The 26,162-nt window shown below is 47.2% G+C and overlaps 1 protein-coding gene across 10 annotated transcripts; it reads left to right on the forward strand.

The window, feature by feature from the left end:
- Nucleotides 1-2,248: 2,248 nt before the first annotated feature.
- Nucleotides 2,249-24,924, forward strand: ZNF384 (zinc finger protein 384). 10 transcript variants are annotated; one of them, XM_057404086.1, is made up of 13 exons: nt 2,255-2,324; nt 2,779-2,827; nt 3,487-3,640; nt 3,727-3,916; nt 6,638-6,704; nt 6,835-7,075; nt 7,427-7,757; nt 12,576-12,656; nt 19,707-19,931; nt 20,579-20,761; nt 21,602-21,680; nt 22,539-22,697; nt 22,864-24,924. In XM_057404086.1, the coding sequence occupies exons 4-13, from the start codon at nt 3,864-3,866 to the stop codon at nt 23,137-23,139; spliced, it is 1,695 nt and encodes a 564-aa protein (XP_057260069.1). In that variant the 5' UTR covers nt 2,255-2,324; nt 2,779-2,827; nt 3,487-3,640; nt 3,727-3,863; the 3' UTR covers nt 23,140-24,924. The 10 variants fall into 10 exon arrangements, with proteins under 10 accessions (XP_057260068.1, XP_057260074.1, XP_057260069.1 ...); XM_057404085.1 differs by lacking the exon at nt 3,487-3,640 and having other exon boundaries at nt 2,249-2,324; XM_057404090.1 differs by lacking the exon at nt 3,487-3,640 and having other exon boundaries at nt 6,634-6,704.
- The last annotated feature ends 1,238 nt before the right edge of the window (nt 24,925-26,162 follow it).

A 26,162-nucleotide genomic window follows, 5' to 3' on the forward strand; every position in this document is an offset into this window, starting at 1 on the left:
TAGGGTAAGGAGGGCACCTCTTCACCCCCCTACTGCCCACGCTGCTCCTCATGCCCTCAACAGCAGTGATTATAGCCACTGCAGTCCTCTGTTAAACACAGCTGGTAAATGTTATGAAATGTCAGAAGCCCTGAATATATACACATGGGACACAGGCACACCTCACTGGGAGAAACCAGTGGTGGCGGCCAGGATGCTCTTCCATGGTGTGCAGGAGGAGGCAGGGCAGGCAGGAGGAGGCAAAAGAAAACTGAGAAAGAAGGTGAAGAGATCAGATGGACTCTACAGAGACAGATGCACACACGTTTTCTCTGATTTTGCCTCCTTCTAAGGAGATAAGAGAAATCAAGTGTCTCTGACAGATGTTAGTCATGCTGCCTCACGTGCTGCTGGAGGGTACTCGGCAGTGTGGGCCGGAAGGGGGAGCACAAAACTCTAGGTGCAGTAAGAAACAATCAAGCACTTAGTCCTCAGCTGGCATCACCGCTTTTTCTTGTCCAGCACAGGGCACCTTGACAAGCTGTCCTGCTTACCAAGCCCAGGCCAGCCCTCTTCTTGGAATAGACTTTCATTTCTTTCTAGGGAGCACACAGAGAGGAAGGAGTGTTGAGAGGCTACAGGGGCAAAGAAGAGGCAAAAGAGACATCAGTGCCAGGCCAGAGCTCCTCTTCCAAGGCATAAGACTGAATGCATTTGCTGCGTTGCAGAACGAGGAGGGAAATGTCACCTTCAGAGGTGATCTGACAATCACAAAAATAAATTACACAGAGAAAAAAAAAAAACACACCACAAACACAGAGCATTTGTGCATATTCATGAGCAAGTCAAAACCCCCAAATTAACAAGGAAATTAATTTCCAAACTGATTAGGCTGCCAACTCCTTTTATTTAAATAAATCAACAATTGCCTTCATGTGACTCCTGCTGAAGAGCAGAGCTAATCCTGGCTCCTCCCAGGAGGAAGTTTGTGCCGCCCGGGATGACCAATACCCCAGCACCTTGTGGGGACAGGCAGGTGGGCTGCGGCTCTCAGCAGCCACATTTCCCTTTGCCCACTGCTTCGGATGTTGCGGTTTCACGATCACCAGAGCCGATCTAACCGCTGGCTGCTCCAGTCGTGCTCTCTCTGGTCCCACCCTCTTACTCATGCTGGCTCAGAGAAGCTGTTCCAGCTTGCCAAGTTGGCAGAAAACTCATGCAACGATTAAAAAAGGAGATTTCTCTTAAGTCAGAGCAATGAAACAGCTCAGCCAAATGCCCAGGGAGCAACACCACAGGTGAGGAAGGTAATCTAACCTGACCTAGGAGGTGGGTCCAGTGCCAAAGATAGCCCTGCTACAAATGATGGAATGAAGTAGATGGTATCTAAAAAATCTCTTTACACTTAAAGAGTCCAAGAGAGACAGAGCCAGCCTGGCTTGGGTATTTTGTAGGGTGCCTCCAATTTCGCATGGCTCGGTGATCCTGCAGAGCACCTGTCTTCTCCAGGAACAGCCTCATACCTTTTTCTGCCCCACAGCCAAGGCTCAGGGTCTGCCTGCTGCTTCAGGCACAGCAACTCTCGCTGCACAGCAACACGCCTGATAGTGCCAGTGCACGGGAGACAGCAGGAAACTGCCAGCCAAAACTGAGGTGGGTTGAATCTGTGAAACTGAATTCTCAATGAGTGAGAACAAGGGTGAGTCGCAGCCCCCTCTGGGGTCGAGTTCTGAACGGTTACAAATGGAAGAATTAAAAATGAATTAGTATTGGGGTGTATTAGTACTGAGCCACCGGCTTGCAGCTGTGGAAAGGTTACCCAGCTCCCCTCCGTGCCTGGTGCTGCTCTCCTGTTCCCTTCTGTGACTGAGCAGGTCCAGTTTGCCGCCCTGGCAGAGAATCAGCTCGCTCAAGTCCTTTCTGTTGGGTAAGCACGACAAACACGTTTAGCATTTGGCCAGGGAAGCTCCAGAGCCAGCAGGCACCAACGGGCAGGCGGGCCGGGCCCGCCCCAGGTGCTGGCAGCCAGCCTTGGGGTCAGCTCATCTGCAACAACCGAGTCGCCCTATCCCGCCGGGCCGGACCCGGAGCCTCCCTCTTGCGCTGCGCCGCCAGCGGGCCCGGCCGCTGCCACACCGGCACACCAGGCCGGCGGCCGCCCGACAGCTCTCGGCCGCGGGACCGGAGGAGCGAACTGAAGAGCCGCTGCCGCGGGCACGACCTCCCGCTTGCCCCAGCCAGAGCGACATCCACCCGCAGGTAGGCGAGAGCCGCTCCTCTTTCCGGTGAGGAGGCCGCTGCTGCCGCTGGAGTCGGGTCGGGGTCGCCGCTGGGGGTGGTGCCCGGTAACCTGCTGGGGGGCGGGTGTGAGGGACAGGGGGGACCGGGCCTTCGGCACTTCCGGGGCCAAGGCGATCCGGAAGCGGAAACGGAGGAGGGCTGTCTGTCTGTCTATCTGTCTGCTCGCTCGCCCGCCCGCTCGTCTCGGCGGCGGGTCCGGAGCGCTCCCGGGGAAGCCGCCCCCCGGGCTGGCCCCGCCCCGAGCCGCGGTGGGTGACCGGGCGCTGCGCCCTGTCCTCGGCCGCCGCCGCCGTGTGTGCGCGGGGCCCCGCCGGGGGAGGTGGGTCTGGGCCCCCCCCTCTCCTATCCTGGCCGGTCCCCGTGGGGAGCGCCTTCCTCCGCCCATGGCCGCTCCTCTGGGGAGCGGAGGCGGCCGGCGGGTCCGGGGGCTCGGCGTTGCATCGCCCGCTGTCATGCAGGGTCCCGGGCGGCCCCGTAACCCTGGCGGTTTGTTTGCAGAGACGGCCCTGGAAGGAGGAGAAATGCAAGAGGAGGGAGAGTGAGAGGGGTAAGAAACTGACACCCGCCTCAGGGGCTCCTTCTGGCCGCGCTGCGGGGGGTGGGTGGGGGTGGCATGGGACACACGTCCAGCCTTGGGAGCCTGAAGTGGCTTGTGCTGCAGGGTGCTGGAGGGGTGAGGAGCTGAGGTGCAGGGAACATCACCTGCCAGTCCCCTGTCCTGGCAGACAGAGGCTTGCTCTGTTGGGGTGAAGGCCGTGCATGTGTCAGGGAACGGCACCAAAGTTGTTCTAGCTTGGGTGTGCGGGTTCGGGGCTCAGAGCTTGTTTGGCATGTTTGGGGTACTCCTGATGTGCATCCAGATGTACTTGTTCTAAAGATGTAGCGGTGCTTGAACTTTCCGGTGCTTATGAGCTTTGTGGAAGCATTTTTGCATTTGATCTAGCAGCCTGCGTGGCCTTCAGCATCCTAAGTATATTGCAGTGATTAAGCCTGAAAGCTCCTTGTCATTGAGCAAAGATCTTGGGCAGACACAAAATGACACTGTAAATCATTCCCGAGTGGCATACTCGGGGCGTTTTGTCAGCTGAAAACTCCATATCCAATAAAAAATACAAGCTAGGTATCTGGAGAATAATAATAAAAAAAAAAAACATTAAAAATCAATCTCTAAAAAACTGTATGTACAACCTTGGTTGTGCCTTCCAGAAACACAACCTCTACCTCACTGTATACTTGCACGTGCTTTTATCTCTCTGTTTATGATTAAAGCGATGACCTGCAAAGAAGTATAAGTCCAGCACATTAAGTATGTGATTCTGTGAAGTACTCTGAGATCTAACCTCCAGATTCCTTGTCCCTTGTGAGTTCTCTGGTTCACTCTGGTTGTTTATTTGGTGTATGTACATTTGTGGTCTGTACATAGAAAGTGTTTTTGGTTTATATCAGGAGGGTACGTTGACATCTGTCTGATACTAGACTGGTGAATAGGAAGAAGGTCCCATCTCTGGCCTGTTTGTGGAAGCTGGGATGATGAAGGCCCTGCAGTGGGAACGTGCGGTGTTACAGGGTTGAAGCTCCAGCCCATGTCTGGTAGTTATAGAGCAATTGGAAGGGTTACGTGCAGAGTTCTGGTAAAGTAAGTGTGAGCAGCGTGAAAGTGGGGGCTGCAAATAGGGGTGCATGTTCTCAAAACATCCTTTAGCCTTAAAGGCGGGGTAGGGGAGGGATGGCTGTGGGTATCGGGGCAGCCGTTTGGTGAAGGAATCTTACCTTTGCTCTCTCCCTTTGGAAGACTGGCTTTCTAGTGAGATTGCATGAAAGCTTCAACCTTTACACCATTTCTCCTTTTCCTCCACATTCTTATAACTTCACCACACTTCAGCCCTTCACACCAAAAGTTTTGAGGCCTGATATCTGCTCTAGCAGGAAGATTTTTAGATGGGGAAGTGGATCCTTAGAGACTTTAAGGAAAACAACGTAGTCATCTTCTGAGAATCAATGAGAGCCTTATTTTTGCTTGCATACTTCGTAAACTGGGCAAACAAAAGTTAGGTGTTTTGTGAAGTTCTGGTAGAGGACTAATGGACGCAGGCAGGCACTGAGTGCCCTGGCGTGTGCTAATATAGATTTTAGAACCTGGAAATGGAGTTGCCTTTCATTCCTTGTACTCTTTAAAGTAAGAAAGCTGTTGTGAGATTTGTGTTTGAATTGGCATCTTTGTTTCATGCCTGAAGTTTGCAATTGAATCCAAGGGAGTCTTGGAGAAGTTTATTTGGAAAATGCATCTGATTATTATATGAGACTTTATGTTTTTACAGAATCAGGTTTGCTTTGATGTTTTTGACATGGGAGTAAAGGAAGTAAGGGCTTGTTTATTTCAATAACAAAAAACCCCAAACAAACAAAACCCGTAAAACCCCCAAACCCAAACTTGACATTCCAAACAAACCCCCCTTCTTGATTCAGGAGGTGCTCGATTACCAAGAATGTGTTATCTCTTCACGTGTGCCCATCCTGTGGAAGAAAAAAAGTCATGTAATTAAGCATTACATACACAGGGCCTTGCTGTGGGCAGTGTACTTAATAATTAATTTGGCTCAGAAAAGAAAGCAGAGGAAGGAAGGTAAGAGTCTTGCCCCATCAAGTTCTGATTGAATCACAGCAGTGTAAATCCAGAGTAATTCAGGCAGGCAGCTAGCAGTCTGACTTCATGCCACCGATGCAAGGTAAATAATTCATCCTCAAGTGTGTTTATGGGTTGATTTGGAGTGAGTGAGTGAGGCAGGAATACTTGGCTTTGCTGTTGCATGAGCAATTCATAAAAACAAAATTATCAGGTAATTTGGTTCATTTAAATACTGCTTCACATAGAGGAAAATTACCTTTGCATTTTGGCTCACCCACAGCAATTCCACATGTATTTATTCTGCCCTAATAGACTTCTGGAAAGTAAATGTTTCATGCTACTCAGGGCATGCTCCTCAGCTTATCTGATGATTGAAATGGGCCCTTCAGAAACAATATTTACTCATTAATTAGACTACTGCCACATCAGAGCAGGAATAGAAGTGGGACAATTTGCAGGTAGCTGCATGAGAAACCTACAGTGGTTGCTTTCTCTAAGCAGCTTGCTCTGCCAGATGTTCTCTGAGCATAGTTTTTAATCCTGCATATTGTACCTACCAGTTTTGCCATGCTTGCTCAGGAATAGGTGTGTCTTCTGCTTCAGGATATATTCCTCTTTCTTTCATTTCTTTAGGTTTTGAATAGCGTTTTCATGAGTGCAACAAACTTTTCTGCTAATACTATTACAGAGAGGAATGTAAGGATTAGGGATTAAAGGGCTTCTTCAGCCAGGTGCTCCTAAAGAGATTATGCCTCTGTATTCAGAGGGCTAACTTTTGGTGTCTAACTGGTCCTCTGGCTGCATAAAGAGTTGAGATGAAGCAGTGAGCACTTGACTGAGGACAGAATCCTACAGAATCCTGTCCCAAAGAAGGGAATGGAAATGGGCAATAGAGAGCTGTGATGTGAAGATACCCTCTTTTCACTTGGGAAGAGGGTATCTTAGGAGCAGGGTAATCAGGTTATTTTCCCACTGCCTCGTCTCATCCAGTTGGATTATAGTGGAGGGTCTTGCCTGTCAGGAATATTAAGTGATATTTCTGGGCTTCTTTTGAGAGTGGGGCTGGGGTGGGCAACACGGTGGGCAGCTGGAAGTTAGGAGCCCTGAGTTTGACTTCTTGTTCTGCTGTGGCTGTTTGTTATCTTGAGCAAGTCTGTTTCCCTCTCTCTGCCTGTCTTTCTTCCTATATAACATAATGCTAATGTCCCCTTGCTGCATCTGGGCCCTTAGTGTTGAGCTGGGGTGGAAGGACAGGCAAAGTCCAAACTTTTCACTGCTTGTGGGCTCGGGCTGTCTGTGACAGTGAAAAATGGTTTTCAGCTGTATTTGCCTGGTTGCAGATGCACAGACTTCATCATTGATGCCATGTACTTGGGTGGATGATAAGTGGGGAAGTCTGGAGGTGTTCTGGGTTTGTAGTCAGTCCCTTTTTTGCATGGAGGACTATTGGGCAAGAGGTGTTTGAGGTGGACCCAAGCCTGTGGGAATAGCAGACATCATTTTCCCTTGAAAATTATTTTTGGATTTGGGCAGGTAGCTCAGAAGCGGGGAGAAGTTGCTCAGGACAGGGGAGATTAAGGAACTGTCACAGCATTAGACTGAGTCAGTTCCATATTGGAGTCTCTTTGGGTTTAATGTTCTTTTTGTGTGTCTGTGTGTCTGTCCGTCCGTCTTCCTTCTCCTCCATTCCTCTTCCCTTCCCCCTTCCTCTTCCCCTCTGTGCCCAGCTAGGATGGAAGAATCTCATTTCAACTCCTCCCCGTACTTCTGGCCAGCAGTGCCCACCGTCTCGGGACAGGTAAGATCTTTGTCTTCCAGCCTCTCTTGCTGGTCTTGCTTCCTGTTAGAAGTTCTTGCATGCTATGCATTTCTGTTGCATTTCTTGCTCAGCCAGGGTATGCTAAAAGCTGTCCTTCCCACTTGTTTAGATTGAGAACACCATGTTTATTAACAAGATGAAGGAGCAGCTATTGCCCACAGAGAAGGGCTGCAGCCTGGCTCCCCCCCACTACCCTGCCTTGCTGACAGTACCCACCTCTGTGGCCCTGCCCACTGGTATCTCCATGGACTCAGACACCAAGCCGGAGCAACTGACGCCACACAGCCAAGCCCCTGTGACTCAGAACATCACCGTGGTACCAGTGCAGTCTGCTGGGCTCATGACAGCAGGTAGGGGACTCCAAGGACTCTGGCAGCATACAAAGGAGACTCTGGGATGGGGGGACAGGGTCCTGGAGAATCCTTTTTGGACTGTAGATTATTCCTAGCCTTACTGATGGTGTAGACTGCCTTGGCATGGTTTCATCATGATTCATGGTGAATCTCTAGGCACTCAGCCGCCTTCTTTATGGAAGTTTGACTTCCAGCATTGGAGACTGGGAATGTGTTGGGGAGGGTAAGCTACTCTTCTGTTTGCATTATAGTCAAAAGTAAGTGTATAAAGCTTGCTTCTGAGGGATAATGAGGTTGGACATAAATAGAGATGTAATAACTGACTTCCTCCATCTTCTTTTGTTGCAGGTCCTGGTCTGGTGATAACTTCCCCATCAGGTTCCCTAGTGACCACAGCCGCCTCTGCCCAAACCTTTCCCATCTCAGCTCCCATGATTGTCTCTGCGCTACCCCCTGGCTCCCAGGCAGCCCTCCAGGTGGTTCCTGACCTGTCCAAGAAAGGGACAACCACCCTCTCTGAAGGTGGTGGGGGTGGCGGGGGTGGGGGAGTTGCCCCCAAACCGCCTCGGGGCCGGAAGAAGAAACGATTGCAGGAGTCAGGGCTGCCAGAGATGAGCGACCCCTTTGTGCTGTCAAACGAGGATGATGAGGACCAGCACAAGGATGGCAAGACATACAGGTGGGAGCGGGTTTAAACCTTGACAGTAGCATTGCATGGGGATGGGGGTGCATTTTACCCTTCAGAAGGTTACATGGGGAAGAAGAGAGAGCTGCCTTTTCCCCATAGTGTCCCTGAGTAGAGAATCTTTCAGCTGTAGAAAGAGTTGAGGTTTTTCTCTCTAATCAGGAGTGTTTGCAAGTTGGTGGGTTGACCCAAAATTAAAGATCTCCTTCGTGGACAGCCTTGATTTTCTGACTATCCAGATGTTAGCGTTACCAGGCTAGTTAATGACCAGGATGTTATGGAGGTTAAACCATATCCTTGAGGCCACAGCCAGGTAGTATGGCTGGTGTACTGCAGAATGCAGTACTGACTTGTGCAGCTGAGACCCCTAGCATCCCTGGGTGATCCTGAATGAGGACTCCAGTCTCTCCAGTGTAAAGACTGCAAACTGGAGGCACACAGAGCAGGAAGTGAACTGTGATGCTTCTGTGTGCATTGTGATCTCCTATTTCAGCATTTCCAACAGAAGAGGGGGAAAAAAGAAAGTGTATTTCTGAATTTGGTATAAGAGTGTTTGTGAGCCCTGAGGTATCAGGTAACAGGGGGGAGAGTTCTGAGCCCTGAGGTTGGGTTTCTGAGCTTGGAGGGATGTGGCTTTTGTTTACAGGTGAGTAGTGGAAGAGGGAGAGATTAACCAAGAGGGAATACTTAAACCAGAGCATGTGGAGTGTAGGTGTTTTAGGAAAGATGGGAGCTGGATGGAGCAGGCAAGTGCTAGGGATGGAATGCAATGGTATGTCTTAGTTGGGAAGCAGGAGCATGAATGGGTGATTTAGTAATGGGTGTTTAGTGTTTAGTGGGGGATGATTAAGATCAGGAAGAGGCAAAGTAGTAGCCATTCTGTAGATGGAAACAGAAATAGAAGATGGTCTCTAGCTCTTCTCACTTCTCTGCTATGTGCCCATGATCCCGTTTCAGTTTCCCTTTTACCATCCTAGACCCTCTTTTTTTCATACAGATTTAGTTAAGTTTCTGGAATTAAATCATAACAATAGGAAGGCCCAGGATCAGTGCATCCACCTCAGGCACTGTTTCATTTTTAACTATAGCATTTTTTTCAATGTTTACATTTTCAAATCAATAAGTTAAATGAGTACAAACCCAGAGCTTGTCTCACCCTTTTTATTCTCTTAGCCAGTGTCCCAGTTCTTCCACTTTGAAAATATAATCAGCGTATGGTGAGGAGGGGTGGGAGTGTTAGGTAGCTTGCTATTTGTAATCCCACCATTTATTTTGGGCTTTAGCCACAATTCCACACTACTCAAGCTGCTTACAGTCTGGGTTGCTAATTAGGTTGTTAAATATGTATTTACAGGGGACACAATTGGCAGTGAACACTAGAATTAAAGCTGAACCAAAGCTTTAATTATAGCTCCTTGTTTACGTGTAAGTTTGGGGGGAGAAAAATGCCCAAGGCCAGGTGGAGTGACTCAGCAGAAACTTTATGAACATGCTTCATCTGTGTAACAGCTCATGAAAAAGGGAAAAACCGAATAAGTTTATATGTAGGAACATGTAATCAGGAAGATTTCCTGTGTTCCTGTTTAGTCTGAGTGGGGTACCTCTGCCTCTTTCTCCAGCCACCATCCTCAGCAAGTCTTTGAGCAGTGCTGAGGTGCAAGATAGCTAAACTGAGATTTATGGAAGACCACTTTTGCCCTCCTTGGGATCTCTTATTTAGCTGATGCTTTCTATGTGCAAGTTTGGAACTGAAAAAGAGCGTTGAAAAAATAAGATGCTATCTCCTCTTGGAGTTGTGGCAGAGAAAACCTTTGTGAAATACAGGAGAATTGTATCTCCATAATAGGTGTATGAATAGACTTGCAAGTTAAAACTTTGAGGACTCCTGGGTTTCTGCTATATTCTAGAGGATGATTTGGGCAGTTCCCGTTACTACAGTACGCAGGCATATCCGAGCTAAATTAAGACTGGGTGAGGTTTATCTACTCCTGCTTCCTTCTCGGGCTGGAGGAGGAGTTGCTTGTGGTATTTATACATCTGCATTTGTATGATTTCACTGATTCTTATGATGATGCACTGAGGACAAGCTAGTCAGATGCCTGAAGGAGTTGTACTACATCGAGCAATATGAGTTGGGGTTTTTTTTAATACCCAATTGCTAAAGCCAAGTTTATTTTGTCAAATTTAAGTATTTGTTGCTTGTAAATTTCTTTTTGAGCTCTGTGAACTCTCCTGTCCTGAGTGCCTGAGCAAGTGCTTGGTTGCCATAATTCCTGACTCCTGGTGTGTCGGTGAAGACAGAGCAAGGTCTTGAATGGGCAGCACAGCAAGGCAAATTTGGAAGGAATTGGAGCACAGAGGTGATATATGTATTGTAGCCCATCCTATTCTCTACTGAATGTAGAGATTCCTGCTCCTGTGAATGGCAGCTGTTTTGCCGCTGTATTATCTCTAGAAGTGAATCAGTAGTCTGCTGTGAAAGTGGTGCAAGAATCTTTGTGGCCAGGTTTCTTCTAAGAAAAGGTGCAAAGATTTTGCCTTACCAGTGGTGGTGTCACTTGCAGATTATGGGCATCTAGCCTTAGGATTAGTCTAGCAGAGTCCTCAGTGCTTTGCTTTATGCTATTAAAAGAATGCTGCGCACCTCCAGGGGACAGCATCTAATCCAATCCTGCGAAGCGTTTTCCTTCATAAATAATGGCACTTTATCTGTGTTCTGGATTCATTGTCAGCTCTTTGTTAATCTTCCCTGAATCTTTGTAGAATTCACTTTTTCTGTGGAAAATGAGCTCAGCATTAAGAGCCTTTCTGGTAAGATGCTGGCAGTGTGAAGCACATGGTTTCTCCTCAGTACTTTAAAAGATGCTGAGGAAGAGAGAGTGAGTGTAGGTCCTGAAGACAGTGGTATTGTTCTTGGTACTGTTGTGGTGCCTGTTCCTATGCACTTTTAGAAGTTTGTGGTGTGGTGTGAACAGTGGACTTCAACGCTGATGAAGTGGTTCAGCCTTTTTGGTCCAGATCACCAGTTCTCTCTGACAAGTGGTTCTCTAAGTAGTTTCTTCTTTGCAAGAGGAAGAGAGCTGTCTTTGTGCATTGCTTGGTTCCAGTATTAAGGTTGTAAAGACTAGGATGAATACCAGTTTATAGTCTGGAATAGTTTTGTGAACTGTGCTTTAGAGCCTAGGATACCAGCAGAAAGGTTGTAGGCTTGAGAAGGGCTTTGCCATCTCATCATAACCAACAAGCTGTGTTCCCCACCCCTGGTTCTGCATTTCCCTACTTTCACTAGGTTGTGGGAACAGCAGGGGCTGCGGGAGACAGTAAGCAGCCGAGGAATATAGGAAGCTTCTGACATGAGAGTAGGGTACAAAAGTGTACAGAAGTCCTAGCAAGAAGCAGAGCTGAGCTGTAAAAGGTGAAGAAGCTGGATGGAGGCCTGCTTTATGAGGAAATTAGGCACACAAGGGGAGCGGGTGGTTTTAATACAGCAGGTGGGCATGTTCTCATACGTATCTCATTTGAAGCCTGTTTTTTCTGCCCTGTACAGGATTTAGCATTGCTGTTTGCTGAGCTTCCCATAGTTATGAATAGATTTGAAATCTGGTGCTATGGCTTTTGTAAGCCACATGTATCTGTGAAATGTGGTCGAATTTGGCCAAGTTGTAAGCTTGGAAAGTATCTGTTAAGTGTGTTCTTCGATGCCTTATGGCTTGGCAGTTGAAATATGCAAAGATTATATCCTCCTTGACATTTCTTGAGGCTTGTATAACTCCAGGCACTGACCAGACTATCTATCTCTACAGAAGAGATAAATACACTAAACTTTCTCAGCTTCTCTTTGAGGCTGAACTACACGTATACTTTCTCTGCAGCAATAAGCATCATCTAGACTATTGCTGAAGGGCCAAGCATGTCTTTCCTTCAGTCACAAGTGCTCCTCCTTCTGCTTCAGAACGGAGTCTTTTGCGCCCAGTGTCGACAGTAACCTCCCCCACCAATGGGCACAAAGGGAAGGTGGGAGAAGACACTGCTGGGTTCAAATGTGGTAGGGATGAGACTGAGATAACCCTGGAGCTGACTGAGTCCAGAAGTCTGGAAACTGAGTAGAGCAGAGATGGGAATCGGAAGGGAGGAGGGAGAAAAGATAAGAGCCTACAAAGTAGGGAATGGAGCAGAGGATGTGATGGGGAGCCTATTTGCAAGGGAGGGATGACACAAAGATAAGCTAGACAGGGCCAAGAGTTATTGGAGAGAGAACCAGATCTGCTAGGGGCTGAAAAGTGAGGAGATACCTAGAATTAGCAAAACAGATGGGGGCAAGAGTTTGGGATATGGACAGACAAATAGAAGTGTGGGGCAGAGGAGACATGTTAGGTAATTAAGGGAATGAAATAAGCAAGAGCTACTGCAATAGAGGATGAAAAGAGTGGCGCATGTGGGTAAAGAGTTTGGTCCTGGGTGTCAGTGCAGGAGGGAGAAGGGATTGCAACAGGCTAGAAGTCTAAGGGCAAAGGGGGAGTTGAGTTTGAAGTATCAAGCAGAAAGTTTGACCACATTCCCTCCAAAGCCTAGAAATATTAAACCCAAATTTTGCCATGTCTCTGATGTCAGCACAAGAATGTGACCTCCTCTGGCAAAGAACTTCATCCCCCTCTTAAGGCTAGCAAAAGGTGATAAACTCCCGTTGCTGTTATTTATCATCCTAGCTGCAGTGGCAGAGGTCTGTGCAGTGGATCTTAAGATTGCTGATGACCAACGTGGGTGTCAGTACGATGCCACATGTTGGAATTTCTGTTTGCTTTTTTTAACAAGTAGTTCCGTGAGCAGCGGAACTAATGAAGCCTGGTTTCCAGCGGCTCTCTCCTGTGTGGATTCTCTGATGTCTAATCAAGGGTGAGCTTACTAGCCTTTCCCTCAGCAGGGGGCTCCAAAAGGGTCTCTCTTCTTTCCTCAGCTGTATGTTTTTATGGGACTTGTGGTGACTCTTTACCCCTTTCCCAGATTTGGTTGAAATTGGCTTTAAGGAGCACAGGTGCACGTGCACATCCATATACACACATGCAATTTGTACACATACGGTTTGCTTTGTATGTGAATGCTGTGCTTGGAGGTTAGAAAGTGTCAGAATTAAGACTGACCACATGCCTCAGAGTACAGTGAGGTAAAAGCTTGTGTTACGGTAAGTTCTCTCCCTTCTGCTGGGATATTGTAGCTGTGTGTGTGCATGCACTCTCAAGTTCATCATGGTGCCAGGCAGAAGGAATTAGCAGCAAAGGTTCTGCAGTCATGAGTTTTAATTTTAGCACATGTCAATGGAATGAGTGTGTGCAGTGGAATGAGGGAGACCATTACAGTTTCAGCCAGGAGGGAGAACTTCAAAACTCTTGTCACACATCTGATCACACCTTCATTTGGCCCTATTGAGTCGAGGTACTTGATACCATCCTTGATGGTGTGATCATAGTTGGTGTGCACATGAAGGCCTGTCAGTCCTGCATATTTACTCAGAGAACCTGAAATGAATGATTTATTAAAAAAAAAAAACCACAACCATTACCATGGGATTGCAGAATTGAGGAGGATGATTTTGGGGAGGGCATTTACTGGACTGCTAGTCTGAAGAACTGTAGATTCCACTTGTTGCCTCTGCTGCAGATGTGCTGTTGTATCCTACAGCCACGTGGTTCAGGCCTGCATATAATCTTGCCTTGAAGCGTGTGCAAATATGAGTTAGGTCTAGTCTTCAGTGGATTTGCATTTGCCACAGGCTAAAAATGACCACAGTTATCCTGAAATAATTAACATTTGGTGTTCCTGAAACTCTAATCTCTCCTCAAATATTGTTGAACAGTCCTCTGTTACATCAGGCCCTGTTTTGCTTTGCAGAAGCATTGCATCTCATAGCTGTAGCATAGAAATCTATAGGAGCTGTGATTTGAATGTATGTAATACGAATTTTATTTTAAAGGAAAGGAAGTGGTCAGAGGTATCAGTTTGGCCACTTGGAATTAGTGGGTATGTCTGTGTTTCATTTCTGCCTTTCATCAATCCCAGGGACATTGTGAGGGTAGATGAGTGCTTACGGAGCACTGATACTTCTGTGGTGGGTACAACAGATAAGTGATTCTGCTTCATGAGGTTGGAATTGCATGTGGTCGACGAGGCTTGAGGCTGTACACAGTGGAGATTAAGGAACCTGAATGCTTGCTTGTTAAATATCTGTGCAACACAGTAAGGATGCAGTTCTGTGGAAACAGTCAATAAGGCTGTATTATAATGCGTCTGCATTGCGGAGCCGAATTATGGTGCCATAGGTGACCTTAATTCTGGCATTTCCAAATTTGCTAGTGCTTTCTTATGGGCCTTTTGTATTCTTTTAGGTTGAGCTTTTGCATGTTATCACTCTACTAGGAAACACCTTATTGTGTTTTATTGTTTCATTGGTCTTTTATGCTAATGGTGACTGATTTCTAAAATTGGTAGACAAGGGTTTAGGCTTGATGTTGTTCAATGATTTGGAGGTCAACAGAAAATCACGGCTGATAATTTACAGATGGAAGCAACGCTGGTGGATAGCTGTAAAAAAAAGTGGAAGCTTTATGTGGTTGCTAAACTGGAACTATTCAAGCAAAATGTATTTTAATACAGCCCAATGGAAGGCTCAGCCTTTTGGATAATACTTTGTGACTTCTCCAGCAGTCAGGGATGGAGGCCTAGGTGTTTGGACACAGTGCAGTGTCAGACAGAAGTGGCCTGTTGGATGCAATTGAATGTCTTTGATATAAAGATAAGGAATGTGGGGAAACAGTATCCTGGAAAGCAATGACTGTGAAAGACTTTAGGAATGTGGTGACATCGTGTGAGCTCCCAGAGCAAGACTGTGACAGAAGAGGGTAAATGCATCTGTTAAAAGCATAGATGGAGTCATTAAAATAAGACAGGCAACTTGTGAGGCATGCTGAAATACCATAGCATTCTGGGTCTGGTATTTTTAAGATAATTTGAACAAATGGACAAAATGCAGGAGTGCCCTGAAATCTGAGAACTGGAAAAGTGCTGTATGGTGAGAGCATTTAAAAACACTTGCTGCCTTGCCAGGAAAGTATGCTTTTCTGTAGCCTTAGCAAGCCACCAAGCAACTGAAGGACTGTGGAAGCAAGTTGACTAAAATCTGTGAGGATAGCTGATAGATTTGACAGTATACATGCCATTAGTGTAAAATGGTAAAAGGAAGCATGTATTAACTTCTGAATACGAGTTGATGCTGGATGGAGAAGTGTGGAAGCAGATTCATGTGCTTACATTTGGCATATTCATGCTCACTGGCTTTAGTTAGGTCTTACCCAGTTTTTCTAGCTGTGTGTAGTTCTGTCTCCTCTACCCCTGCCTCTTTGAAAATACTAGCAAGAAAAGGTCTAACTTAATCTTTAAGCAAAATAAATCAGGGAATGTGAGGGTTAAAATAGCATTTGTCATGAACTGTGTGCATCTATTAGTATGCTCTGCTTGCATCAGTTGCTTCATTAACTCTGCATTGCAAAGGTAGTACGTTTCTTCCCTTGCTAAATGAACTGCTGACTTCTACAGCCTAAACTTGCTCTTATCATCTAGTTTAAATTCAGACCTTCCTGATTTTTTTTTTCTTTTTTTTTAACTTGTGAGTTAAAAAAAATACAAATACAAACTTGTATTTATAGACTAAGAGAAGGAGCAGGGGCTCAATTAACTTCTAAGACTAATCTCAGTAGATACTAGGAATTTAAATTCTCAAAGCCATGTAAAAGCCTATATAGTTTTCACAACTGTGATACTGATTCATTAAGCACTTGATTGAAGAATGCTGTTAATCCACTTTGGGCAAATTTTACTATGAGTTGGTGTTTCAGATGGTATTTTATCTCATAACAGCATCTGATGAATGAAGCCGAACATTCCATGAAAAGTGGAAAAAAATATGGCACTGTGGGCCACAGAATTGTAGTCTAGTAGCTATAAGCATCATTTTGTTTATGAGTCATCATGATGACTTTCATATGGGAGCAGAATTAGAATTGTACATCCACCTTTTACTGGCATTTAATGATTTTTTGAGGGTGTTTCTGTCTAACATGAACATTCCCTGAATATCTCACTTTATTTCCCTGCAGATTCCATATAAAAAGGAAGGATTATCAACATTGGAAGGGGTTACTTTTGATCTCTGGCATATGGCTGGGTACTAAATTAACTATTTATATGAACCTCTGTGTTATTAAGACTATGTTCTCCTAGGCTGTCTGAATTTGCAGAGCCATAACTAGCAGGTGTAGAGATGTTGTATCCCACTGTCGATGGGAGCCCTGCAGTCATTTCTGTTACTTGCTCTCAGAAAGAATACAGTGAAAGTAGTGGTAGTTCAGAGGCACAGTGGGGAGAAAAGATTAAAAATGTATATTAAACAGAGGGGGGAAAAAATCAATTATTTCATATAGCGTTTTGCTCATGCTTAGCAAGGAGCACTCCCAACTTCTCCTCTTCCCAGCTAGGAGGATTTCACTGAAGTAGAATAGCGAAACGCTGCTTAGTGTCAGCTGCAACATTCTCATTATCCGTATGGATTTAACAGTTTTTGAATCCATGTTTGCCCACTAGAGGGCTGATTGCATCTTCCCCTTTAATATTTGATGTTGTCTGAGGCAGAATGCGAAGCCCTTAATTAAATGGATCATTTGTTTCCTTGAAAATGCCTGATGCCACACAATACGAAACTCTCTGAAATACAGCTTTCTGCTGTATTCCAGGGCTTTTTTTAACTTATAAGGCTCATGAATTTGTTAATGCTACATAATGGTTCTTGCCCTCTCAGGGCTGATACTAATTAGATGATGGGAAAATGAGTCCTTGCAAGATTTTCTTGTTAAATGTTGTTTGAAAAACAGTGCTAGAATGTCAGTAGCGGCTGAATTCAGCCAAGAGGAGTTCAGGTTTGGGGAGCTGGGGGAGGGTGTTTTTGCTAACAGGCAGATTTATCTTCCTCTTTTTGTGCAAGTGCAGGAGAGGTTTTGAACTACCTTCTTTTCCTTTTATTCTGAAAATGGAAAAGGACATTCAGTCCATTTCTCTTCATTAATTTTGGGGAGTTTCTGACCTGAAGGCAGATACCTGACAAAGTAAATAAGTAAAGGAAGGGATGCACAAGAAGTAATGGACCATAAAGTAGATGGTTTTACGGCACTACAGGTTTCATGCATGGGACTACTTAGACTTGATGACATAGAAAAGTTCATGAATTTTTCAGACCAGAATAGACTGTTTAAAATATAGTCATGTGTACAGCGCAGAAGAGATAAGCGCCCAGAGTTGTATTTAAACTACAGCAAAACATTCAGAAAGGTATTTCTCTCAGAAGGGTAGTTGGATTTTCAAACTACTGATTGTAGGGGCCAAGCGATTAAGACCATACTATAGCCTCTGAGCATTGTTCCAAAGATGCATTATTCTCATGGTTGGAAAGATCCTGTTTCCTCTTGGATTTTTTAGCTTCTAATGTCAGTTATTGTTTCTCATTATATCTTTCTCGGCCCATAAAACAAGCCCTTAGTAATTGATATTTTTCTCCCTACATAGATTTATATGGGTATTGGCTGCGCTATCTTTCAAGCTTTTCTCCAAACCTAGATAGGCTGGGCTCAGTGAATCTTCACTGTGAAGTCGATTTTCCACATGCCAGCATTCTTCAAGTTTGCAGCATTTGCCTGAGTTTTTCAATACTTGTCGACTTAGGTGGAAGTCAGAATTAGACACATTGTTGCAGGAATAGTCACTCTAGTCCTGTTTACAAGGATCCCTGCTATTCCCCTTTGGTTTAGTATGGTTAGCCATGTTAGCACAGTGTCCCACTGGGAGCTTGTTCTCAATTGAATGTTTCCTTATCAGAGGACTAATATTGTGGAACAGAGTTCAGCTGAGAGTAACTGAAGTAAGAATCTGCTGAGGAGCTTGATAAAAGTCATAGATGGGGTTATGCCATAATTGCTTGCATTAGCAGGGAACTGGACGTGGGCACTCAGATGTGTTTTTCAGTTCAGTATTCACCTCAAAGTTCTATCTAACATTGCTGCTTTCAAGGATACAATCCTCACCCTGTAAGTACGACTTGATAAGTGGAAAATGCATATGCTGTATTCAAGTCTAGCTTTAAACATGTCAGAAAGTCTGGAACAAACTGCACAAGTGTTTAAAGATAGCTCCTTATGATTCTGGTGTTCTTTTTACTCCCTGCATCTCACATAGACCTAAACAGCCAAATTGCTTCTTGTTGATTCCAGAAGCGATTGTTGTGTGTGTGAGGTGGGATCTAAATAAGGATGTATTTAGCTTGCATATTCTGTTAGGGTTTGCCATTGAAAGTGGATTAAGAGAAAGATGAAGGTAGGAAACATGAGAACAACTCTTAGAGATGATAATGAATGTAAAAGAACAGTGATGGATGGTAAGAAAGTGTTATGGCAAGTGTGTTGTAGAATGCTTGCTAGGAAGGCATGGCTTCTACCTAAATGGCTTAAAATCAAGCTGTGGCTTGGAAGGGCCTGTGAAAGTTAAAGTGGGTGCTGGATAAATACTGCCTACATTACACATGCTAATCAGACTGCACACTTCCTAAAGCTTCTGGCTCAGTGTAAATAGTCACAATAGCAGATGTAATGAAGTATCTTCCTGGGAGGAGATAGATATGGGGAAGAGCAGGATAATTCTCTGTGGCTTGTAATACCTGCAGGGACTTCTGTCATTGAGCAGTTTTGTAAACACTTGAAAGCCTGAGGAAATTCCCAGACAAAAACTGAAGTCGACCTGCTGTGAAGGTTGAATTCATGTTAGCCAGACTCTCAGTTGTGGCCCTGGAAGTTCCAAGTGCAGGTTCAGTTTTGTCTTGTTTAATTGGAAAGTCTGCAAATGGAAAAACGAAGTTCAGAGAAACCTTTAACTCTGCCCATTGGTTGGCACACATATGGGTGGTGGGGAGGAAGGGGATAAGAAAAAGTCCAGTAACTTGGCTACTGCTGCTATCTCTCCGTTATATTATCAACCACAAAAGCTTTTACTATCTTGAATTGTAAAACAGTGCAAGCTTGTCTTAACAGCATGGTGTAATGATGGAGGAACAGTTCTTAACAGCAGCATCCGTAGCAGATAGATGCCAACTGCTTCTTCCTGTTCAAAGAGTCTGTGTGTTACCAAATACATTTCTGATCATTATGGGAACAGATGGATCTAAACTCCTAGACAAAACATTTTGCATCACATCAGTAAGGTTGAAATTATGAAAGCCCATTAGACCAGTGAAATACCACATTTGATATCCAGAGTATCTTTGTAAGACCCACTAGGAAAGCAGCCCTGTTGTTAGTGTCAGCATTTTGTGTTCTAAATAATCACGTCTTCTCCAAAACTGGGAGCAGAGTTAAGTGGATTTGGTCATAACTGCTTTTGCAGACTTTGCAGTACATGGAGTTAATTTTTATGATGAAAATGAACCTTAACCTGGGATTTCCAGGTTTTCCAACCTTTTTTTTGACTGAAATAAATCATAGATGAACAAAAAGTGATTTTTGTCTGGGAATTATTATTCTGTCCCCTTCAGACTGCTGTTGGAAAATTTCCAAAGTGCTGCCCTGTCTCCCTTGTAGGTCTCATAAATTAACCTCTTTGATTCTTCTAAGACCTTCACTTGTCTGGCTGCAAGGTATTGTTTGGTTTCTTCTGCCAGTTCCTAGCTTAAGTTTGTCCCCTTGGGACTGGAGTACTTGCAGCCAAGCACAGTGTCCCGGGTGAAACCTCCCCAGAGCCACATATAGCAAGAAAACATCCCTTCACGCAGTGTGGAAGACCCCATCCAGTTAGGGTTGATAGGTAGTGGGGCTCGCCCCCATGTGACACTGTCTCTTCCCCTCGTCCCGGTCCCAGGTGCCGGATGTGTTCGCTGACCTTCTACTCCAAGTCGGAGATGCAGATCCACTCCAAGTCCCACACGGAGACAAAGCCACACAAGTGTCCTCACTGCTCCAAGAGCTTCGCCAACAGCTCCTACCTGGCCCAGCACATTCGCATCCACTCAGGGGCCAAGCCCTACACGTGCAGCTACTGCCAGAAGGCCTTCCGCCAGCTCTCCCACCTGCAGCAGCACACACGGTAAGGGCCAGAGGAGGCTGGGGGCCCTCCACACTGCATGTTGCCGTCATCCCAGCATGCTGTGAGCACCCTCAGTGGGCGACTGCCTGGGGAGACCAAGCTTGTTTTCCACAGGCTGGTCAGGTCTCGGACACAACAAACGGGCAGTAGTGGTATCCGACATGTGAGACTTGTCACTTGCTGTGAGGGGCTGGGTACGCACAGAGGTTAACACTGCTCACCCTAAGGGGCATCTGCAACGGAGTGATGCTTTCTGATGGAGGGTAGGGCTGGTTGTGTCAGAGTGAGAGTGGGTGTAAGAGGACTGTTCCCTGTCACCCCAGCGTAGTTCTGCCAAACGTCTCAGTCCAGGCTTGCAGCCCCCCTGCTATTACAGCTGTAGGCTTCCCACACACAGCTCTGCCAATGCCCCTCAGTCCAAACTCTATAGTTCCTCTCTCTGGATCCTCCCCCGGTGCAGACAGACCATGGTCTCTTGAATCCAAGAGGAGCACGGTTTGAAACCGAGCGAGCTCATGCAGTGTTTGGAGTTCCTCCATGTAGCAGATAGAGTGGTGCTGTCCCACCCCCTTTATGCCCTCATTCCATCAGCACTAGCCAGATGGCGGTCATGTCCAACTGCTGCTGCTCCTCCTCCTCTTCGGCAGGATCCACTCCAAGCTCCACACAGCGATTGTCAAGCCGCACAAGTGTCCTCACTGCTCCAAGAGCTTCGCCAACACATCCTACCTGGCCCAGCACCTCCGCATCCACTCGGGGGCCAAGCCCTACACCTGCCGCTACTGCCAGAAGGCCTTCCGCCAGCTCTCCCACCTGCAGCAGCACACACGGTAAGGGCCAGAGGAGGCTGGGGGCCTGGCCCTGGCCCCCCCGCGCTGCCGGCATGCACCAGTGGAGCACGCGCGCCAAGCATGCGGGGGGCGGGCGGGGAACGCGGCCGGCTGCACCCTCGCAAGGAGGTGACCCCCCCAGAGTGGACGGAGTGGAGGCTGCGCAGGAGACACTGACCACGTCAGGGCGGAGGTGGGCACATGCTGGCCCTGGGGATCCTTGGTCTTGCACCGCGGGGGGCACAGAGAGAGAGAGCCATAGAGAAGAGAGGCATTGGCCATAGGGCATCCCAGCCTGGCACCATGGGGGTTGGACTGAGTGTGTGGAAGCTTCTCCTGGCATTGCAGGGGGACAGGGACAGGGACAGATGAACGCTGTAGATGATCTCAGCTTGATAATGTAAAGGGAAAAGCATTCGAGTGTCTGTTCCTGAGAAGGAACAGAGCTGCTTTCTTGGCCTTGCAGAAACGAGAGAACAGACTCTTCTTGGCCATATGGGCCTCCTGAGCTTGGAGCAGGGGGTCTGGACCTCCAGACCCTTTCCTAACCTATTTTCAGGTGGCACAAAATGCCAAGCTGGCCAGGCATTCATAAGCTTTTGCTCCTCAGTCCTAGTCACTGTCTGAAATCTGCTTGACTGCCTGTCTTCTCTAACTTCTAGCTGGACACAGGAGCTGGGCAGAGCTCTGTTTGTCCAGATAGAACAGCATCTGGAGGCAACATGATCCCCTTCCCTGCTTTCCTGAGTGATTCTGGGATTTGATCATAGCAGCAGGCCCTGGCAGTCTGCTCTACGTGCCTGCTCACTGCCTCCCTTTTGTGCTCTTCCTTCTCAACAGTATCCACACAGGGGACCGGCCCTACAAATGCGCTCATCCTGGGTGTGAAAAGGCTTTCACCCAGCTTTCCAACCTGCAGGTAAGGGGCTGGGCTTGTCCTGCTCACCAGTGCAGGTGGCAAGGGTAGCTGTCAAGTAGTAGGGGAGGCTACTTGCCTGTGGTAGAGTGGATGGAGAAATGGGGGCAGTCGGGAGGAGTGTAAGAATACAGAAAAGCTGTTGAAGCCCTAAGCAGGGGAGAGATTCCTGGCTTTTGCAGCACTAGTGACCCAAAGAAGTCACATCCTGTAAAATTGTAAACTTGACTTGAAGGCAGTGAGACCTTGGTAAAGTTCCCCCCATCTGTTCTGCAGAGTTTTCTAACTTAGCTGGGGGAAGATTTTTGCTAAATGTCATTCTGAATAAAATTTGGGTATCTGATTGGGTTTTCTGTTTGTTTTACAATGAAATGGAGGACATTCAGGGATTTAGGGAAGCAGAGGTGGTGTGTCTTGTTGCAGTATCCTGAAGGAGGGGAACTGTAGCATGTGCCAAATGGCAAAGAGCTGTAAACTGTGAGCAATTAAAGCAGATCCTGCCCTGAAGGGCAGTGACAGATGCTGGGAGCAAATGTGTAGTGAAGCAGAAGAGAGAAAAGAAACAGGCTGAGAAAGTGGGGGGGGGGGGGGAGAGGGCTGAGAAGATGGGGGCTGTGGGGAGTTGGGAGACTCTGCTCTTCAAATGCCTAATATGCCTGAGAAAAAACGGCATCTGTGGGGATGATGTGGTGGGCTGAAGGGAGAAGCTCTGTCCCCTGCAGTAGGAGCCAGGCAGGAGACTTAGGGAGCTTGGGGCCTGGCTGGAAGAGGGTATTGGAGGTAAAACCTTCTTCAGTACTAACACTTGGTTCCTCCCCTGTGCTTGCTTTCTCTTTCTTCCACCCTGCTGCTGGTCCCCAGTCCCACAGACGGCAGCACAACAAAGACAAACCTTTCAAGTGCCACAACTGCCACCGTGCATACACGGATGCTGCCTCGTTGGAGGTACACCTGGCTACGCACACGGTGAAACACGCCAAGGTCTACACCTGCTCCATCTGCAGCCGGGCCTACACCTCGGTGAGTGTTTGCTGCTCTGGGGAGTAGCAGGAGTGAACACACTTCCCAGGGAGTAGCTCCTCCAGATCCAGAGGGAGCAGCCGCCTGGGCTGTCGTGTGCCTTCCCATTGGGTTTGGCTTTGGTGAACGCCCTCCCCTCCTGTGACCACCGTTCTTCCCATTGCAGGAGACGTACCTGATGAAGCACATGCGGAAACACAACATCCCTGACCCACAGCAGCAGGTGGTTCAGGCACAAGCTCAAGCCTCTCAGCAGCAGCAGCACTTCCAGCCACAGGGTGGGGGGGCAGCAGGGGGCCCTTCTGGAGACACTAACCAACCCAACCCTCCCCCCCAGTGCTCCTTTGACCTGACTCCTTACAAGACTTCAGAGCATCACAAGGACATCTGCCTCACTGTCAGCACCAGCGCCATCCAAGTGGAGCACCTCTCCAGCTCCTAGAGAGACCTCAACCCAGGGAGCAGAAAGCCTCTTGTGCATAGCCGGCACCCAGGGGCACCGCTTGTGCAGCGGCCCTCCTCGTGCAACAGTCTCTGGCCTCTCCTCCTGCAACAGCCGTTTCTGGCCGTGTAACCCTGTTCATGGCACCCCCTTGAACAACAGCCTGTCTCAAGGGGGTGCTCCTTCTGTGCAACAGCCTGCCTGGTAGGAGGATGCTTCCTTGTGCAAGAGCCCCTTTCCTGTGCTGGGATCACTTCCTCATGCAAAAGCCCCTCCTTTCAAACCCAAAGAAAGGCCCCTGTTTTGCCTTCTCTCTCACTGTAGGATGTGTATGAAGGGGGGGTGCCTGTTGAGACATGCATGGTGAATGGGATGGAGAGAGGGTCCTTGTATGTACAGGGGCTCGGACACATGTTTTCAGCAGGCCACAGAAGAATGTGGAAGGGTTCATAGCTGGATGGCGTTCTTTGAGGATTTCCTTGAGTGTCTAAGAGAGAAATATCCATTCCTGTCCCTCCTGCTTGTGAAGGGGAGGAGGGGTTGCTCGTCCTGCCCCAAGGACTGGATGGGAGAAACCTTCTCCCCAGAGGAAGGTGAGACCAGTGTGGGGGGAGAGGTGAGGCATGTTCTCTGGGCTGGACCGTGCCTACGCTGCCCGAGGGTTGTGGAGTATTGCACTCTTTCTCCTCCCGTGGTGGAGAGCAATAGAGAGGAGTCTGTCTGCACTGGCTGCTGCCTCTCTCTCCCAGCTGTCTGAGCAGCATGGTGGCCAAGGCCCTGTAGGAATGTGGATTCCTGCTCATTGCTCTTCCTGCCCGTTATGGATGATGTCCTAGCAGCTTGTACTCCTCCTCCTCTCCCTCCTGCCTGCTTCCCCCCCCCCCCCCCCCCCCCGAAAAGTCTGCAGGCATCAACAACAAACCAAAAAGCAACTGGAGGGAGGGTAAGAGACTGCCAAAATAATCATCACCCGTCTCTCTACTCCCTTTCCTGAAAGGCAGAACGACAGCAGTTCTGACTCTTGTATCCCTGTTCTGGCCCCAGTTCCCAAAGGGAAAGAGGAGGAGGAGGAATAGCCCAGTCTTTTCAAGGAGCCGGCAGGAGGCAGGGAAAGGGGCTAGCTTCTCCTGCTCACCTCCCAGCGGAGCGCTCTCCCAGGCTCCCTCTTGCCAAGACGGGCTGGACTCACATGGCAGTGGTGGCCTCTTCTGGACCCTGGTCATGGGAGAGAATCCCCAAAAGGTGGACAGTGGAGAGAAGGGGATGAAGATCCCCACAGAGAGACCAATCTAATGAGAAGGGGGAGCCAACAAGAATAAACTGAAGGCCCCTTGAATTTATATATATATATATATATAAATATCTATTCCCCACCCCTGGCCCGCTCTGTCCTTGCTGTAACTGTTTCTATCTCTGTGTTTATAAAACGCATTATCCTGATGAATTTTTATTTTCAATCTTTGTTTGTTTTTCCCTTTCTCTTCATCTTCAATTCTTCTCCCTCCCCCCCCCCTTTTTTTTTTTTTGATATATAACTGATCCACATGACTACTAGTCTTGTGTGTCACTTGTTAGTTCCTTTGGATCATGGAGGCTGACTTGGAAGAGAATGAGAAAGCAAGGGAAAAAAAGCATGTGTTGTTGGGATTAAAAATCAAACGCCCACCCAAAGCCTACAGAATCCCAGACTTCTGTATGAACAACCAATAGGGGCTTTTTTTTAACCATCTGTATAGAAATAAATTGGTGTAAAAGGCTCCTGGAAGGTGCTGCTGCGAGCAGCCTGCCCCTGTGACGTGTGTTCCTTCCTCCTGCACCAGACCACTGCACGAGCATCTTGCTGCTGTGTGTCCTGAGCAGGCAGCCTGCCTTTGGGCAGCCTCACTTCACCCAAGGAAAGCGAGGAGCTTTGTGCTCTGCACCTCTGGAGCCTGTGGCAGAAATCTTTTTCTTTGCATTTAGTCACCAGGGTTGGCTACAAATGGTTGTTTTGTTAGATCAATAGGTTTGGCCAGAAGAAGCTGCCTGATTTGGCTTCTGCATTTCACAGGTGACATTTCAACCTGTTTACCCTGTACTGAGCCCCAAGAACTAATGTATATTTGAAGTATGTGTTGACAAATTGCATTAGGTTGATTCTGAGGCACTGGGACACACAGAATCCCTTCCATTGGTAGCCTACTGCAGGCTTTGTGTTCTCGCTGTTGGAATATTTAAGCCTAATTTCTCCTTTGGATCTCTTTGGCTTTGGTTTCCAGTAACTAGTTCTGGATACATCCATCCCGTGGATTCAGAGAGCCTTAAAGCACAGTGGGGCTTTTCCCCCTGGTATTTAAACACTATAATGTCACTTCTCAATCCACTTTTTAGGCAAGCTAAATAGATGGAATTCCTGAAGTCTTCCGCTGTAAGGGATTTCCTCCAGCCCATGAATTATTCTTGTCTTTTCTTTCTACATCTTGTCAAATTTTTTCAGTATCTTGTAAAAATGTCCCTTTCAGAATGGGGTGTTCATGCCCCAGTGCCATGGCCAGGGCCCCCCTGCCCCTTTGCCTTAAGTCCGCAGAGGATTACGTTTTGCCCTTTTCTCTCAGCATTATATGGGAGCTCGCATTAGCTGCTTGTGTGGTGTGATCCCTGGATCATCCAAAGTCTCAGCTTTCTGTGATAGCGTTTCCCCCTTTCTACAGGTATGCTCTTGAGTTTTTATTTCTTAGATACTTAACATGAGGCTGTTAACAAAGGCCAGTCTGTGTGAATGGACCTGGCTTACTGATGGACCATGTTACTCGCTGCTCTCCCAGTTTTGTCACCCACAAACTGTATCAGTTGCTTCTTACTTTCAGATCCAGGTTGAAAATGCTATATTGCGTCTGACCTACCTTAATTTGAAAAGCATCATTCAGTGCAACTTTTTATTAGCTTCTTTATGAGACTTGCAGGCTAGGCATTTCTTAATCCTCTTAGTATGTGATTATGTACAGTAAATCTTTCTGACTTATGGTGCTAGGTCAATGCCTTAC

The sequence above is a fragment of the Pezoporus wallicus genome, unplaced genomic scaffold, assembly GCF_028554395.1.
Source record: "Pezoporus wallicus isolate ANWC-B61680 ecotype Strahan unplaced genomic scaffold, APGP_CSIRO_Pwel_v1 contig_6598, whole genome shotgun sequence".
Taxonomy (NCBI): Eukaryota; Metazoa; Chordata; class Aves; order Psittaciformes; family Psittacidae; genus Pezoporus; species Pezoporus wallicus.

Excerpts from the sequence above, each read along its gene's own strand:
- ZNF384 (XM_057404085.1), top strand. The coding sequence starts at position 3,864 with ATGTCTGGTAGTTATAGAGCAATTGGAAGGGTTACGTGCAGAGTTCTG. Across the intron at positions 3,917-6,637 it reads ACGTGCAGAGTTCTGGTAAA|GATGGAAGAATCTCATTTCA; the intron begins GTAAGTGTGAGC and ends GTGCCCAGCTAG. Across the intron at positions 12,657-19,706 it reads TCTCTGATGTCTAATCAAGG|GTGCCGGATGTGTTCGCTGA; the intron begins GTGAGCTTACTA and ends TCCCGGTCCCAG.